Source organism: Phoenix dactylifera, unplaced genomic scaffold (genome assembly GCF_009389715.1).
Source record: "Phoenix dactylifera cultivar Barhee BC4 unplaced genomic scaffold, palm_55x_up_171113_PBpolish2nd_filt_p 000373F, whole genome shotgun sequence".
Taxonomy (NCBI): Eukaryota; Viridiplantae; Streptophyta; class Magnoliopsida; order Arecales; family Arecaceae; genus Phoenix; species Phoenix dactylifera.
In genome coordinates, this window is record NW_024067824.1 from 375,279 (window position 1) to 393,824 (window position 18,546).

At 34.3% G+C, this 18,546-nt stretch overlaps 2 protein-coding genes across 3 annotated transcripts; both read left to right on the plus strand.

The window, feature by feature from the left end:
* The first annotated feature begins 3,444 nt into the window (after positions 1 to 3,444).
* On the plus strand, positions 3,445 to 10,158 carry LOC120105819. The gene is made up of 13 exons (XM_039118575.1): positions 3,445 to 3,645; positions 4,302 to 4,352; positions 4,467 to 4,559; positions 4,652 to 4,723; positions 6,822 to 6,911; positions 7,177 to 7,269; positions 7,588 to 7,680; positions 7,995 to 8,087; positions 8,406 to 8,498; positions 8,814 to 8,906; positions 9,225 to 9,317; positions 9,633 to 9,725; positions 10,042 to 10,158. The coding sequence occupies exons 1-13, from the start codon at positions 3,544 to 3,546 to the stop codon at positions 10,156 to 10,158; spliced, it is 1,176 nt and encodes a 391-aa protein (XP_038974503.1). The 5' UTR covers positions 3,445 to 3,543.
* Positions 10,159 to 11,724: 1,566 nt separating this feature from the next.
* LOC120105808 lies at positions 11,725 to 14,946 on the plus strand. 2 transcript variants are annotated; one of them, XM_039118556.1, is made up of 5 exons: positions 11,725 to 11,810; positions 12,129 to 12,221; positions 12,534 to 12,626; positions 14,076 to 14,179; positions 14,749 to 14,946. In XM_039118556.1, the coding sequence occupies exons 1-5, from the start codon at positions 11,739 to 11,741 to the stop codon at positions 14,750 to 14,752; spliced, it is 366 nt and encodes a 121-aa protein (XP_038974484.1). In that variant the 5' UTR covers positions 11,725 to 11,738; the 3' UTR covers positions 14,753 to 14,946. The 2 variants fall into 2 exon arrangements, with proteins under 2 accessions (XP_038974484.1, XP_038974483.1); XM_039118555.1 differs by lacking the exons at positions 14,076 to 14,179; positions 14,749 to 14,946 and adding an exon at positions 12,939 to 13,271.
* The last annotated feature ends 3,600 nt before the right edge of the window (positions 14,947 to 18,546 follow it).

An 18,546-nucleotide genomic window follows, 5' to 3' on the forward strand; every position in this document is an offset into this window, starting at 1 on the left:
ATATGGATATGACATGATATCAATAGGCTGATACGATAAAATTTGAAAAATTGGAATACCATATAGTTTGGATACATCAAAGAATATGTGCATGCACGAACAAAGGCATATATGCATATGTATGTGTACATGTATATATATGTATATATGTGTATGTATCTTTTAAATAGAAAATATAAATACACACACACATGTATATAAAGGAAGACAATACCATCCTGAACTACTTGGTTTGAGGTGTATTGAACCATACTAAGGGTGGACTGGCAAGATTCTACCTCTTGGTTCGAGAAATCTACTGAGACAGGGGGAGAAGGAGAAGAAGAGAGAGGGAAGAAGAGAGAGGGAGAGGGAGGAAGTGAGGGAGAGATGGAGAAGGAGGGGGAGAGAGAGAGGCCAAGAGAGACGGAGGGAGGGCCGAAAGCACTCATCAAGAGTCTCAAGACGGACCTCCTATTTCAAAATAAAATAGAGGATCCTTATTTTATTTTGCCTCTTTGAACTAAAGTTGGCACACGCCGCCTCCTATTTTGTTACCAAATAGGGTGTTCCGAGACTCCTAATGAGGGTTTCTAGCCTCCCTCTCCCTCCCTCCCTTCCTCCCTCTCCCTCTCCCTCTCTCTCTTTTTCCTCTCTCTCCTTCTCCCTCTCCCTCTCCTTCTCCGGCTCTCCCATTATTGGTACGCACCAAAATGGCATGGTACATCATGGTACCATATTGTCGGTCAACTGGTATAAATTTCGAGAGTAGTATGGCCAATCTTGATATACATACATGCATATAAAGCATCGATAAAGCATAACAGGTTATTAAGATAATACAATCCATACTTTATATGGTAGCATTAACTTTTATTAGCTTATCATTTTGTTCTTATTCCATAGACTACAAACCATACTTAATATTTTAAAATTAATTCCCTAGACCACAAAATTGATCTTTTTCCTTATTTTTAGAGATGTTGAAGAAGTATTGAAAGTGTATACAGGAAGTATCCAGAGTGATTTTTAATTTTGAAAAATAGGATACTTCACACAAGTATTAGACATGTATCTGAGAAGTATCTGATGAGTAACAATATTTGATAAGGATACAACATAGACACATCATGTGATTTGAAGTATCCGTGCTTTCCAAGTTTCCTCTTTGGACTCACGAGCCATACACATTTGGACTCTATAATTAGGTGTTACATTATGTGCCAAACATCTACTTGGGAGTGTACCGGTGTCAAAGTTGGCTGTGTATGGCGGGTTGATCTAAAGTGAAAAGTAAGTTTCTACTTCGTAGAGAACCTAAATCACACTATTTTACATAATACTTTTTACTTATAGTCTTCACTAATTAAGTAACCAACTTCCTAGAATTCTCCTTAAAATTGTTTGTTTAGAGAGGAACTTTACAAGTTTGGTTCAAGTCCTCTATGCAGTGAAAACTCAGTTCTCTCTTTAAGCTCACCTGCTCTATATGACGGACTTCAGGATTTAGCTATTTAGTACATCTTATAATGCCTGAGGCCACGATTTGCCGAACCATGCCGATCCAGCTAGTCCAGACATACCAAACCAAATTGGTCGATTATCAACATGATTCAAGGGTTCATTAGGGGCATAAAAAGACAAATAATTTGTTTGAGGATTGTCTCTGTTCACTGCTTGCTTCATTCGTCCCCCCCCCTTGGGAACCCTAATCCCCTTCATCGTTATCGCCATGTAAGTCTCTCTCCTTCTCTTTCTCTCTCTTTCTCTCCTCACCTCAACATGATGAGGAGAGCTATTAAAGGCCCCTCTCTCTTTCCCTATCTTCCTTTCTCTCTCACTCTATCCCTCCCTGTTTCTCTCTCCCCCCTCCATGATGATGAGTAGGGTTATTCGAGTCCTTTCTCTCTTTGCCTCTCTCTCTCCCCTCCCTCTCCTTTTTCTTCTCCCTCTCCCTCCCTCTCCTTCTCCCTCCTCCCTTCCTCTCCTTCTCCCTCCCTCTCTCTTTCTCCCTCTTCCACTCCCTTTCTGGCTCTCCCTATTTCAATACATTTGAATTGCTCTGCTGGCCGATATGCCCTCCAGTACCATTTCGGTGAACCTTGCCTGAAACCAACATTAGTCTCAAACTCTATTGTTTATGGTAGGGACATCTTGGACATATTTTATTAGTTGATGCCTTATTTTTCTCAAAATAGTTTACTCTTTGACACTCAATGGAAATTTAGATGCCATTCTAGGGGTGGAGCACATGAGTTATGAGGATGTGCCTAAGACCAGGTGGAAACAAGTGATTATAGGCATTTTGCATATATGATAATAGAATCTCACAATTGGAGTATATTGATGTAGAATGTGTTATTCTTGTTATATTGATTATTTAAATTCCAAATTATGTATGGTTACTTTATTGAGAACTTAAATATGCATAATTTAGCTTCTACTTCAATATCGATGATCAGATATTTTCTTTCCTAAGTTTGCACATTGATCTAGTCACATTGTTCATTCTAATTCTGGTGTTCTTGTATCTAATATCATTAGGACTTACATTTGGACCTAAAACAAATTCTATACCATCTAGAATATCTCTTTAGTATCAAAATAATGATTTATTGTGGTGACATTTTGCCAGGTAATCTAGTATTAGTTGCCCTTTCTTTCTTATATACAATTGAATGTAAATTATGTTTTTTTTTCTGGTATTTTGGTAGCTCATAACTTAAAGAGCTTGCTCAAGGTCCTAAACTAAGAGAAAATAGGTACTAGAATGTCTAATTATAGGCAATTTGTTTTATTGAATATTTTCATGATGATCTTATAAGAATTGCTTTCTTTGTTATGGAATATTTTTTTGATTTTTCCATATAAGATTCATTTAAAACTTTTATTTTAAAAACTTAAATTCAAAAGGATAATAAAGCCCAAAGCCTTCAAGGAAACGTCAAGAAAATACTAAAAGAGATTACCTATAATTATGGCAAAAGCATGTTAAAGTTTGAATTTCAAATTTAACATTTATATGAATTTATACTGCCAATAAATTTGACAAGAAGAATTACCTTTTCAATATCAAAGTAAAAGGGTTCTCACAAGGAAAAACCATCAAACCAAAAGGATTATCATAATTAGGTTCAAGCCATTTCATATAGTAAAGAACTCATATAATGCTGACATATAAATTCTAATTTTGTTAACAAAAAGAACTTCATTTTAAGAATAAAAAAGTGATGTATGGTACACAAGGAAGTTAAGTCTATGTCTACAGCAAATAAGAACAATTTACCCCTTTTCATTAAAATGTGATATTGCAACAAAAACGAATCTTAGTTAACATCCAAGAAAAGCATTAAATCATTATATTTAATTACTGGGATCTTGTTATATGCATGTTCATTCCTCATTTTGTATGGAGATAAAGTTTTATGCTGAATCTAACTTCTTCTTGTTTCTCATAGCGGTACCAACACTTCAATTACAAGCTCATCACTTCTACCACCAAAGGAGAGAAGAGATAATCAATCAGTGAATCAAGAACCTCGTAGCAGTGTGGATCCATTCAGCATGATACATCCTAATAATGGTACCTCTAGTTCCCCCAAATTGCACTCGCTTCCCATGCCTCAATTGCCTATACAAGAGTTACCAACATATCCTCCAGAGAAGGTTTGAACCCTTTACCAATACCTTATTATACTATCAATTGTATTCATGTGCAATGACTTTAGATTAGTATTCATTATTTTTGTAAGCAAATTCACAGAATGTGACTTGAAGTTTTTTTATTATCATGTTTCTACTAGTGATTCTGCTTTCTTGGTCCAAAGCCAGTCAATTTTAAGGGTTTTTTTAGGTATATAACATGATATCCTAGAATCAAGAATTTGATATATTTTCATTGTTAGGGAGAAATTGTAATGGATTAATGTTGATAGTTCCACAATCATCAAAGTCTAGATTTCTGAATGACTTATATGATGAGTTGTTCCAAGCTCAAAAAGTTACTTCTAAAAATAATGAAAGTGAAAAGTTTTTAATCCATTTTTTTCCATAAATTAGAAGTCATTTTTAAAAATTAAAAACAGAAATATAGAAACTAAACATATTTTTGCATCGGATTTCATGTTTTTTTCTTTTCTAATAAAAAGAGGAAAAAAAGGATACCAAACAGAACCTTAATCCAAGAAATTCACTTTAACATCATATTATTGAGAAATAATTTTTAATCATTTGAAATTCTTCATCACAATTTTATACTAATGAATTTGCAACAATAAGAAGTCACTATTAATGCTTTTTTTTTTTTTTTTTTTTTTTTGCAGGCACCAGAAATTATGCCACAAATGCTTCCACACCAAAATTGGCCATCTGAAGTTAGTGGCCTTACTCCTTTGATCTTTGTTTTGATCAATTTTTATTTTTTTAAAATTTTATTCTTATCATCTAAGATTTAAAGATATTCTCTAAATATTTAATTGTGTTAGCAGCAAGAGATGATGAATAAAGGGAGAATGTCATTGATGCCTCATTCAACAAGCCCCGCCTCAGTGAATGGCTTGGATGCATTCCAGACAATTAATGTTAACAACCTCTGAAATAATTAGTTTAGAATTTTATCTGAACTTCTTTCTGACATGATACAGTTAACACCTGAAACATAAATTTAATACAGGAAGGAACTTCTGCTCATGGGATGAAGTTACAATTCCACCCAATGAAGGACACATTTGGTATGCATGTACAGGTAGTACTCTCCTAAATGAATGTCTTTGGTATCTATTTCAACTTGTGTGAACTTTTATGAAGCCTTTCAGTGGTGGCCTTACTCCATGTTTCATTGTTCTGATATTAATCATTGACATCACTACACCGTAACAAATATAGAAAGAAGCTTCCAACCATAGGATGGAAAATACTTTATTCATTCAAGGACAACTCATGTACAAATGCTATAATTCCACTCTTTTTAGTTAATGCTTAAGTATATTTGGATCTATATGACAAATCACATTCTTTTGCTTACACTTTAACTACTAAATATCTGAATTTGTCTTAACATTCACAATGAAATTTATGACCTGAAATTCCCAACAATCAAGTTTAGCTTCATTATAAGGGTTCGACGTAAGATTCTTTGCTATGCTTTGGAAATAGTACAAAGTCAAGATTCTTCATATTACATAAGTACAAAATACATACATATTACTGTATACAATGGAAATTCTGGGTGTTCAACACAAGAGATGGAAACCAACCAAGAAGGAAACGATCCAAGGTTAAAAAACCAGAAGAAAGTCAAACTAAATCTCAAATGCTGATAGCTCTTACCATCGTAAAAAGGAAATGGGAGAAAACTTTTATAACGAGAGAAAATCTAGAATGTTCACATCATTGAAATATAAAACGTTTTTTCTCAAAAAATAAAAGAAATGTCAAAAGAAAAATAGAAAAAGGATTGTTGGGAAATTGAACTACCCTGAAAAATAAAGATAAACCCTCATAGAAGATAATAGTTGTTCTCAATTATCCTCTTTCTCCTCTCTAATATAACAGATCTGTCAATTTTTATTTCATGTGCGAAGCATGTGTCAAGATCTAGTATATATAGAACGAAGCTCTTGGCCACTAAATATTCCATGAATATATCCACTAGACAAGACACTACTTAGAGTGAGGACAGGACCAAACCTGGGTCTATTGTATCAAGACAAAAGACTTGACCTGTTGGCATCATCTAAATCTATGAGGAAGCCTTTGCAACTTCAGTTTAGTAACCTGATAATTATAGGGAATCATATTGCAGAGTTCCCAATCTGACTCTATTGATATGCTCTTTTTTCTGACTTTATCATATTGACTTTCAACATAGATTTATAAAAGTTAGCATTGTTGTAGAAGAGGGCACAAAGTCCAAATTTAATGCTTTCATTGCTTAATTCTGAAGTGGAGACCTTTACTAGAAGCTTAGTCTTTCATGATCTCCATTTAAAATTTTGACAGTTCGCCAATAAGTTTCCAGAAAAGAAATTACTATCCTTGTAGCAAAATACATCTGGTGTGGAAATAGGACATCCACTGCTTTAGCCACAAGAAGTGATGTGGGATGGGCCCGAATTTAGTCCCATACCGACTAGGCAGCGGAAAGGTCTGCGCCTTGAAAGGAGGGGAAACCTCTTTCCTCACGAGGCGCCTTTTGAAGGGCAAAACCGTGAGGGTATCCCCCCGTCAGCGCTGGACGTGCGGGCCGGAAAAAATTCCCCCCATAGCGCTGGACGTGCAGGCCGGAGTCCTAGAGCGGACAATACCTCGTGGGGGACGCGAGCTGTTCTCTGTCGTCAGTTGGTTAGGACTGTGCTGTTGTCGGATCGGAAGACCTGCAACAGATGGCGCTAGAAGGAGGGCTCGCCTGCACATAGAAACTCTTTCTGGGCCTGCGGGATTGTCACGGGTAAAACCGGCATAGAACCTTTCCGCTGGGGGGCTATGATGTGGGATGGGCCCGAATTTAGTCCCATACCAACTAGGCAGCAGAAAGGTCTGCGCCTTATAAAGAGGAGAAACCTCTTTCCTCACGAGGCGTCTTTTGAAGGGCAAAATCGTGAGGGTATCCCCCCGTCAGCGCTGGACGCACGGGCCGGAGTCCCAGAGTGGACAATACCTCGTAGGGGATGCGGGCCATTCTCTGTCGTCAGTTAGTTGGGACTGTGCTGTTGTCGGGTCGGAAGGCCTGCAACAAAAAGATACATCAATTGATAGCTTGATGGTATTGCCTCCTAAATCAAAAAGTAATCCATACAGTTATTATTTATTTTGATTATCTACTAATGAACTTTATCATGCAGCATAAAGCTTCCGAGTGCAACATGCAGTTGGACATGTTGGAGCAACAAAGGAAGGGGACAGAGCTGTATGTGCATATAACAAAGAAATATGTGAGCCATTTAAGAGTTTTAAGCTGTTGACTTCATGTTTTATTTCATCCAAAATTATCAATATATAATTTTCTTTCTACTACAACAATAATTTTAAATCATATAACAAAATTGAACCCAATCATGCGATGTCGACAATGGAAGGTCACATGAATAACCCAATGGTTAACTGTCCCTTGACCATTTTAGACATTCTTTTCTCTACCCGTATTTCGTTATTTTTTCCACGGGATCCAATTTTAAATCATAAATCTTATGATAACAGGAACATGGTTTAGCCCGTGAAAAGGGTTCAGCACGTCAAATGATGCCCCAGAGATCAAGCATATTTGGAGAATCTAGTGCTAATGTCTCTATGGTAATATCTTCTTCTTACCCTTAAATTTACATGCATGAAAGTGCAAAAAATTGTAGTGATATTATTTGTGATAGCTAGACCAAAAATCATGCTGAAATCATTTTAGATCATATAATTTTCTTTCTACTACATCAATAATTTTAAATCGCATAATAGAAATTGAAGCAAACGTGAAACCAATAATGCATGGTCATGTCCATAGCTTAATGTTTAACAGTCCTTTGACCATTTTAGAATGAGTAAAATTCTTTTTTCTACCTGTATTTCGTTATTTTTTCCAAAGGATCCAACTTTACATCATGAATTGTATGATAACAGGAAAAGGGTTTAGCAAATGCAATGGGTTCAGCACATCATATGATGCCCCGGACATCAAACTTATTTGGGGAACCTAGTATTAATGCCTCTATGGTAATGCCTTCTTCTTACCCTTAAATTCACAAGCATAAAAGTGCTAATAATTGTAGTGATATTATCCATGATAGATAATAGACAGAAAACCATGCTGAAATTGTTTTAAATCATATAATTTTCTTTCTACTACAAATATAATTTTAAATCATATAACAAAATTGAACCCAATCATGCGACGTCGACAATGGAAGGTCACATGAATAACCTAATGGTTAACTGTCTCTTGACCATTTTAGACATTCTTTTCTCTACCCGTATTTCGTTATTTTTTCCATGGGATCCAACTTTAATCATAAATCTTATGATAACAGGAACATGGTTTAGCCCGTGAAAAGGGTTCAGCACGTCAAATGATGCCCCAGAGATCAAGCATATTTGGAGAATCTAGTGCTAATGTCTCTATGGTAATATCTTGTTCTTACCCTTAAATTTACATGCATGAAAGTGCAAAAAATTGTAGTGATATTATTTGTGATAGCTAGACCAAAAATCATGCTGAAATCATTTTAAATCATATAATTTTCTTTCCACTACATCAATAATTTTAAATCGCATAATAGAAATTGAAGCAAACGTGAAACCAATAATGCATGGTCATGTCCATAGCTTAATGTTTAACAGTTCTTTGACCATTTTAGAATGAGTAAAATTCTTTTTTCTACCTGTATTTCGTTATTTTTTCCAAAGGATCCAACTTTACATTATGAATTGTATGATAACAGGAAAAAGGTTTAGCAAATGCAATGGGTTCAGCACATCATATGATGCCTCGGACATCAAGCTTATTTGGGGAACCTAGTATTAATGCCTCTATGGTAATGCCTTCTTCTTACCCTTAAATTCACAAGCATGAAAGTGCTAATAATTGTAGTGATATTATCCATGATAGATAATAGACAGAAAACCATGCTGAAATTGTTTTAAATCATATAATTTTCTTTCTACTACAATAATAATTTTAAATCATATAACAAAATTTAACCCAATCATGCGACATTGATAATGGAAGGTCACGTCAATAACCTAATGGTTAACAGTCCCTTTACCATTTTAGCCATTCTTTTCTCTACCCGTATTTCGTTATTTTTTCCACGGTATCCAACTTTAAATCATAAATCTTATGATAACAGGAAGAGGTTTTAGCCCGTAAAATGGGTTCAGGACGTCAAATTATGCCCCAAAAGTCAAGTATATTTGGAGAATCTAGTGCTAATATCTCTATGGTAATATCTTCTTCTTACCCTTAAATTTACATGCATGAAAGTGCTAAAAATTGTAGTGATATTATTCATGATAGCTAGATCAAAAACCATGCTGAAATCATTTTAAATCATACAATTTTCTTTGTACTGCATCAATAATTTTAAATCGCATAACAGAAATTGAAGCAAATGTGAAACCAATAATGCATGGTCATGTCCATAGCTTAATGTTTAATAGTTCTTTGACCATTGTAGAATGAGTAAAATTCTTTTTTCTACCTGTATTTCATTATTTTTTCCAAAGGATCCAACTTTACATCATGAATTGTATGATAATAGGAAAAGGGTTTAGCAAATGAAATGGGTTCAGCACATCATATGATGCATCGGACAACAAGCTTATTTGGGGAAGCTAGTATTAATGCCTTTATGGTAATGCCTTCTTCTTACCCTTAAATTCACAAGCATGAAAGTGCTAATAATTGTAGTGATATTATCCATGATAGCTAAGAGACCGAAAACCATGCTAAAATTGTTTTAAATCAAATAATTTTCTTTCTATTACAATAATAATTTTAAATCATATAACAAAATTGAACCCAATCATGCAACATCGATAATGGAAGGTCACATCAATAACCTAATGGTTAACTGTCCCTTTACCATTTTAGCCATTCCTTTCTCTACCTGTATTTTGTTATTTTTTCCACGGGATCCAACTTTAAATCATAAATCTTTTGATAACAGGAAGAGGGTTTAGCTCATGAAATGGGTTTAGCACGTCAAATGATGCCCCAAAGATCAAGCATATTTGGAGAATCTAGTGCTAATGTCTCTATGGTAATGTCTTCTTCTTACCCTTAAATTTACATGCATGAAAGTGCTAAAAATTGTAGTGATAATATTTGTGATAGCTAGACTAAAAACCATGCTGAAATCATTTTAAATCATACAATTTTCTTTCTAATACATCAATAATTTTAAATCGCATAACAAAAATTGAAGCAAACGTGAAACCAAGAATGCATGGTCATGTCCATAGCATAATGTTTAACAGTCCTTTGACCATTTTAGAATGAGTAAAATTCTTTTGTACCCGTATTTCGTTATTTTTTTCAAAGGATCCAACTTTATATCATGAATTGTATGATAACAGGAAAAGGGTTTAGCAAATGAAATGGGTTCGGCACATCATATGATGCCCCAGACATCAAGCTTATTTGGGGAACCTAGTATTATTGCCTCTATGGTAATGCCTTCTTCTTACCCTTAAATTCACAAGCATGAAAGTGCTAATAATTGTACTAATATTATCCATGATATCTAATAGACCGAAAACCATGCTGGAGTTGTTTTAAATCATATAATTTTCTTTCTACTACAGTAATAATTTTAAATCGCATAACAGAAATTGAAGCAAAGGTCAAACCAATAATGCATGCTCATTACAATAGCTTAATGGTTTATAGTCCCTTGACCATTTTAGAATGAGTGAAATTATTTTCTCTACCCATATTTCATTATTTTTTCCAAAGGATTCAACTTTACATCATGAATTGTATGATAAGAGGAAAAGGGTTTAGCACATGAAATGGGTTCAGCATATCAAATGATGCCCTGGACATCAAACTTATTTGGAGAACCTAAAATTAATGCCTTTATCGTAATATCTTCTTCTTATCCTTAAATTCACATGCATAAAAGTGCTAATAATCATAGTGATATTATCCATGACAGCTAGATCAAAAACCATATTGAAATTGTTTTAAATCATATAATTTTCTTTCTACTCCATCAATAATTTTAAATCACATAACAAAAATTGAAGCAAATGTGAAACCAATAATGCATGGTCATATCAATAGCTTAATGGTTAACAGTCCCTCGACCATTTTAGAATGAGTAAAATTCTTTTCTCTACCCATATTTCATTATTTTTTCCAAAGGATCAAACTTTACATCATGAATTGTGTGATGCCTCAGACATCAAGCTTATTTGGAGAACCTAGCACATAAAATAGGTTTAACAATCAAATGATGCCTCAGACATCAAGCTTATTTGGAGAACCTAGCATTAATGCCTCCATGGTGATGTTTTCTTCTTACCCTTATATTCACATGCATGAAAGTGCTAATAGTTGTAGTGATATTATCTGTGACAGGTAGACAAAAAATCATGCTGAAATTGTTTTAAATCATATAATTTTCTTTCTAATACATCAATAATTTTAAATCGTATAACAGAAATTAAAGCAAATGCAAAACCAATAATGCAAGGTCATATCAATAGCTTAATGGTTAACAGTCCCTTCACCATTTTAGAATGAGTGAAATTCTTTTCTCTACCCATAATTAATTATTTTTTTCCAAAGGATCCAACATTACATCATGAACTGTATGAGAACAGGAAAAAGGTTTAGCACATGAAATGGGTTCAGCACATCAAACGATGCCCCGAACATCAAGCTTATTTGAAGAACCTAATATTAATGCCCCTATGGTAATATCTTCTTCTTATCCTTAAATTCACATGCATGAAAGTGTTAATAATCATAGTGATATGATCCATGGCAGCTACCAAAAACAATGCTGAAATTGTTTTAAATCATATAATTTTCTTTCTACTACATTAATAATTTTAAATCATAAACAAAAATTGAAGCCAATGTGAAAGCAATACTTCATAGTCATGCAAATAGTTTAATGATTAATAATCCCTTGACTATTTTAGGAAGAGTGAAATTCTTTTCTCTACTCGTATTTCGTTATTTTTTCCAAGGATTCAACTTTATATCATGGATCTTATGATAACAGGAAAAGGGTTTGGCACATCAAATGGGTTTGGCACATCAAATGGGTTTAGCACATCAAATGATACCCCAGACATCAAGCTTATTTGGAGAACCTAGAATTGATGCCTCTATGGTAATGTCTTCTTCTTATTCTTAAATTCACATGCATGAAAGTACTAATAATTGGAATGGTATTATCCATGACAGGCAAAACAAAAACCATGCTGAAATTGTTTTAAATCATAAATTTTTTTTTCTACTACATGAATAATTATAAATCACATAATAGAAATTGAAGCCAATGTGAAACCAATAATGCATGATCTTGTCAATAGCTTAATGGTTAATAGTTCCTTGACTATTTTAGGATGAGTGAAATTCTTTTCTCTACCTGTATTTCGTTATTTTTTCCAAAGGATCCAACTTTTTAACATTAATCTTATGACAACAGGAAAAGGGTTTAACACATGCAATGGGTTCAGCATATCAAATGATGCCCAGGACATCAAGCTTATTTGGAGAACCTAGTATTAATGCCTCTATGGTAATGTGATCTTCTTAAATTCACATGTATGAAAGTGCTAATAATTGTAGTGATATTATTTATTACAGCTTGACCAAAATCCATGCTGAAATTATTTTAAATTATAAAATTTTCTAGTTACTACATCAATAATTTTAAATCATATAACAGAAATTGAAGCCAATGTGAAACCAATAATGCATGGTCATGTCAATAGCTTAATGGTTAATAGTTCCTTGACCATTTTAGGATGAGTGAAATTCTTTTCTCTACCTGTATTTCGTTATTTTTTCCAAAGGATCCAACTTTATAACATTAATCTCATGACAACAGGAAAAGGGTTTAACACATGCAATGGGTTCAGCATATCAAATGATGCCTAGGACATCAAGCTTATTTGGAGAACCTAGTATTAATGCCTCTATGGTAATGTCATCTTCTTAAATTCACATGTATGAAAGTGCTAATAATTGTAGTGATATTATTTGTGACAGCTTGACCAAAAACCATGCTGAAATTATTTTAAATTATAAAATTTTCTTCTTACTACATCAATAATTTTAAATCATATAACAGATATTGAAGCCAATGTGAAACCAATAATGCATGGTCATGTCAATAGCTTAATGGTTAATAGTTCCTTGACCATTTTAGGATGAGTGAAATTCTTTTCTCTATCCGTATTTCATTATTTTTTCCAAAGGATCCAACTTTACAACATTAATCTTATGATAACAGGAAAAGGGTTTAGCACATGAAATTGGTTTAGAACATCAAATGATGCCCCGGACATCAAGCTTATTCGGAGAACCTAGCATTATTACCTTAATAGTAATGTCTGTTCTTACTTTTAAATTCACATGCGTGAAAGTGCTAATAGTTGGAGTGATATTATTTGTGACAGCTCGACCAAAAACCATGCTGAAATTATTTTAAATCATGAAATTTTCTTTCTACTACATCAATAATTTTAAATCATATAGTAGGAATTGAAGCAAACATGAAACCAATAATGTATCGTCATGTCCATAGCTTAATGGTTAACAGTCCCTAGACTATTTTAGGATGAGTGAAATTCTTTTCTCTACCCATATTTCGTTAATTTGTCCAAAGGATCCAACTTTATATCATGAATCTTATGATAATACGAGTAGGTTTTGTCACATGAAAAGGGTTCGGCACATCAAATGATGCCTTGGACATCAAGCTTGTTTGGAGAACCTAGTATCAAGGGCTTTATGGTAATGTCTTCTTCTTAATCTTAACTTCACATGCATGAAAGTGCTAATAATTGTAGTGATATTATATGTGTCAACTAGACCAAAAACTATGCTTCACAATAGCTCGCATAGAGAATTTCTTGTATATTAATCTTTCAATTATAAAAGTAGGTGTAAAATTCACATTGATCTTTTAGAAATACATTGCGAATGCCTTGTTCTAGGTTCTAACGCAAAAATCCCTCTCTTCAGCCTGTGATAAGGAGAGAGGATACCCATCAATGGACCAAAGTCCTGTGGCGCCACAAAATACATATCCAACCTTACATATATTCATAGTACAGAAACAAGAAATTTTGGGTCATGGAATAATGCCGGTTATGACACTCATTTACAAAGAGCTAGAAAATAATGGTTTCTTAATAGTAAATTTTTTTTTTTAATGTTATACTAAAATTAAACTATATACATTCTTCAACTATTTTGAACTTGTGAAATTATAGCAAGAAGTGAGCTAGAGCTATAGTAAAAAGCCAATTGTGCCAGTGAAGGCTTCAACCGGTGAAACCATGGTGGTATATTCTTTGTGCTGCTCACAAAGAACATGGATCCATAAAAGTGCTTCTTATACCAATGGCTTGTTTGCTAATTGAAGGAAAACCAAATGCGTTTGATGGAGCTGAATGTGACTAGAAAACGAGGAACAAGTGCTATTCATCCACTTTCATCGGAGGAATCAAAGTTTTCCAGGAAAAAAAGGTATGTGCAGCTTCTTTGTCTAGTCCTAAAATTCTTCTTTAAACTACTACATTCTAGGTTTTCCCATCTTGATTAATTTAGGAGTATAAGGCCCTTTGGTCTTAGCTTTAAAATCATATAACTGACTGCTGTCTTGCATGAATTAAATCCTGTAAACTCTTGACATGGTTGATGATGTAATTCAGCAAAAAGAGCAAAATTACCTACTTAGCATTGCATATTCTTAACATTTGATGTCAGAGACAAGATTTTAACTTAGGTATGGCAATCACAATGCTTATTTTGAAATCATAACCAAGAAATAACCCTTTAAATTCCTTATATATATTGTTTTCAATTGTTATTTTTATGTCATTCTTATTTAACCTTCAAATGCGAGATTGGCCTATGAAACTGTCATTTTTAAGCCAATGCATAAATTTCAAGCAAGTGGTCAGCTAGAACTCTAGACACTTTAGAGTTATGTACTCTCTAGTTTTAAAATTCTAAGTTACTCTGTTTTACAATTTTTTATCAGATCATGTCTTAGTTAGCATTTGCTAATTAATGCTAATTGTTTTTTTAAACAGATAGATGGGGATGCGATTAGTGGAGTCTATGCCGTTACTAGGATAAGATGTAATGTTCTTTGAAACTTCAAAGTTCCAAACTGCTGAAAATAATTTGGACAAGTAGAAATATCTAACATCCAGCTGCTTCTGAATGTGTTTTTAATTGCTTAGTTTTCAAAGAATATGTTAAATATTACTGTTCTCGTAATGCTCATATGGTGTGACTGGATATGTTCCTTCAACAATTAATGTCTATCTGCACCTTGTTTTGCATAATCTCTAGCTGGTAACATGTTCCAAGCACTTGTGAACTATATAGTTAAGGTTTTGTTTCTTCTCATCACTTTTCTATGGAACATATATTACCAGTTTTCTCTATGATAATGACTCCTGATAATTAGAAGGCCAGCTGCATATTTACCAAATTGACAAAAAAAAGCTTATCATAGACAAAATTGATTCCTATCCAATATTATAAATCAAAATCTGTTTTTCTTTCAATCTAGTAAGAAACTTATCTCTAATTCCACTGCATTAAATATGTATGTAAAACTTCTTGCCAATATATACCAAGTTAGTTCAGCTTAGAATGATGCAACCATTTGGGTGAAAGTACATCTGCCAAGAACTTACTAGGTAGTGAGATGACAGCAAAACTTTGATACTTTGCAAATACAAAGCCTTTTACTGGAGGCCAAGTTTATAGGTATTGCATATGCAGTAGGATTGACTTGGAAGTAGAGACTGAGGGAAGAGGCTTCTAGTTCTCTGGTATTTCTGCACAGATACTGCACAGACAATTTTTATAAATTTACTCTCAGACTTGCTTTGGTTTAGAGACCAACATATCAGCAGCATGATATGTTTCTCTCCAACAATGTTTGATTTGACTCCCTCTCTCTCTATCTTTTTGATGAATCTCCTTTGCCCTGTTAAGCAAATTTCGAACGCAAAAGTTTGCTATGGTGTTCCTATAATCTATATTCAACTAATTTTGAGATCCTATAACCTACATATATTCTTTTTCTGAATATGAAGTTTTGCAGTCACCCCAACTTCATCTCGACAATACTCTAGAAAGATTTTGAGGTTTTAAGTTCTATAATGACATGGCTTTTAGCCTCATTTTAAGGATGAATGACTTCTTCATCAGATCAAGAGAAGAATGCCATATGTGGTGGTCATTGCCAGCAGCACCAATCTCCATGCAAGATTTCACTAAAAAGGTTTATTTTTCTTCCTAATAAGGCGTTTAGTTAAAGGCATTGTGATTTGTGAATGCCCAACAATGACTGAGTTGCCAAACGAACCTATCCGGAAAATCTATTTTCTGATAGCATCTCAAAGGTACACTAAAACATCTCAGAAAGCTTGAAGATTTCAGCTTCTGCTATGATTAAAGTCAGCTACTAAATACTAATACACAAGCTTTCCAAAACATCATATGAACAAACATATCCCAAATCAATTAAGAGAGCCTTTTGGTAAACAAGTTTTCCCACTAGAAATTGGTATCTTTGTTGGAAAACATGTATTTTATGTGTTTTGTAGGACATTTTTCACTAATAACGACGATTTGCATTGCATCTCCACCATTATAACACCCAAAACTCTTTGAGAAATCCTTCTAAAAAGACCAACCAATGGACACCCATTCTTTAGCAGACCTCATTCCATTTGCTGCAGCTCACTCTCTTTTCCTTCGAGGAAGGCAACCAATTTGCAGCTTGGATCGCTAACTATGGCACCAACATCATGTGGGGTTTGGGATGGTGGAAAAGACCTGCATTTTTTTGCAGATTTAATGGGATGTTTGCACACTCATAACTTATAAGCAGTCATCCGCATGTCCTCTCATTTTTTGGTAGATGCATGTAGTTCATTTAAAATGCTTCTTGTCTGATAGGAAATTCATGACTATCCCTATGACCTCTCATGTGCAAATGGGGAGCTATGTGATTATGAATGCTTTAAAGCTTTATCAAAGTCAATGCAGTTAGCTTTCTATTAGTGTTTTTAAAGAAGAAACCGTTTACAGCTTATACTCATCTATATATTTGATGATTTGATTTTTTTTTTTTTTAATGTGAAATGATTTAAGCTGAAATTGTCTCTAAGACTGCTTGGACATTTGTAAGCAACCGAGAAGCGAGGCTGAAGAGGCAGGATTTCTCCCACTTTCTTTGTTTTAATTTTGTTTGGAAATAAAGGATGGGAGAAAAAGCCCATTCAAAATTTAATTTCAGATAACAAGATTCAAAAGGGCCACCGAGCTAGCCCTAAAGTTTATAAGCCACAACAAACCTGCAATAGCAAACAATATCCAAGCCCAAATTAATGAAAAAAAATTGAAAAATATATTAGTGACGACAGAGCAACAGAAAACAACATCCTTCCACCATCCAAAACCTTATCCAACAGAAATTTTGACCAAACTCAAATTCAGTAATCCCCAAGAGTTTTTTTTTTTTCCTGATGATAATCCCAAGAGGTTCAATCACCAACCATCTGTCAAGTGAATAGATCCCAAGCCCTTAAGCGGCTAAGCCCCACAAATGATACTGCACATATCAAACCCGAGTTAGATCCTCTCCACTAAGGCCCATAGATCCTGAGATCCTGGCAAAAGATAACAAATTTGTACCAAGGCAATGGAACTCGACAGTCAGCAGCCCATAGTATCATAAATCTCAACGTCATGACTCCGCGGCATGGCACAAAAGAACCGAAATAGCATTACTTCCATTTTGTCAGGAGCCACCATTCGCCAAACTACATTCAGCTCCTTCGTATATATGCTTATTCTTCTTCTTTTGGATTCTACTACTATCAGCCTTAAGCAATAAATCCAACATGATTCTTCTACTCTTTCTCTGGTCATTCCAGCATGATGCTAAGGAACATGGTCTTCCTTCTATCTGTCTTCATCTTAAAAATAACCCGTTACATTTCTTAGCATCCAATTTGTACCAAAAAATACACAAGAGACTATGTCTAATGACCAAGTGGAATCGATTCTTCTGGTCAGTACCCATAAGACTTGAAGATGGATGAGTTCAAATCCTTTTGATCAGCTTTCCCTTCCGCAGCTAACTGTGTAAACTATTTGATTTTTTCAGGTTTAGCTAATATCCAAATAGAGTAACGCCCAGCCAATAATGGAAAAGTTTGTAACAATAATTACCGGGAAAACACCGGAAACTGCCAATTTTCATTCAGCCTTATTCCTTCTCGTTTCAAAGTCCTATATGATGAAAAATTTTCATTAATGATATATTCGGCTAAAGCGGCTTCATCAATATTCCTTTTAAAGTCTTAAATGCCAAAATAAGTTGAAGCCCGTGTGTTTAATCCTATATTAGCTATATACTAAGTATCATGAGCAAATAAAATAAAAAATTTATCAGAATAACCAATAGAATCGGTGCATCTGACACATGTCTTGTTTGCCGAACTGTTCAAGCTATTTGGCCGACCCAGCCTGAGAAGCCTTATGTGCAGCCTGAAAACAACCAGGCCCATGATCAAATTGAAGTCCCTTGAGCTTGAGTACTAGGTTCAGGCAAGTGGGTGAAAATTTTTAGTCAAAGCATAACATCTTTTGGGCATTGAAGTGGCCAAAACAATACCTTAGAGAGGACCAACATATTTATATAGTCAGATTGGCCCACAGCAAATACTGACGTGTGGCGCATGGTGGACCAGCATTTGTAGATAAGGAAGCACAAAGATAGTAGCTTAACTACTAAAAATATGGACCACATGAACCATTTCCGCCAAAGCGATAAGGTCTACAAAATCCATTGCATGGTAGAA

Coding starts and splice junctions, on each gene's coding strand:
- LOC120105819 (XM_039118575.1), top strand. CDS start 3,544: ATGATACATCCTAATAATGGTACCTCTAGTTCCCCCAAATTGCACTCG. Junction 6,912..7,176: donor TGCATATAACAAAGAAATAT/GTGAGCCATTTA, acceptor TTATGATAACAG/GAACATGGTTTAGCCCGTGA. Junction 7,681..7,994: donor CTAGTATTAATGCCTCTATG/GTAATGCCTTCT, acceptor TTATGATAACAG/GAACATGGTTTAGCCCGTGA.
- LOC120105808 (XM_039118555.1), top strand. CDS start 11,739: ATGGGTTTAGCACATCAAATGATACCCCAGACATCAAGCTTATTTGGA. Junction 11,811..12,128: donor CTAGAATTGATGCCTCTATG/GTAATGTCTTCT, acceptor TTATGACAACAG/GAAAAGGGTTTAACACATGC. Junction 12,222..12,533: donor CTAGTATTAATGCCTCTATG/GTAATGTGATCT, acceptor TCATGACAACAG/GAAAAGGGTTTAACACATGC.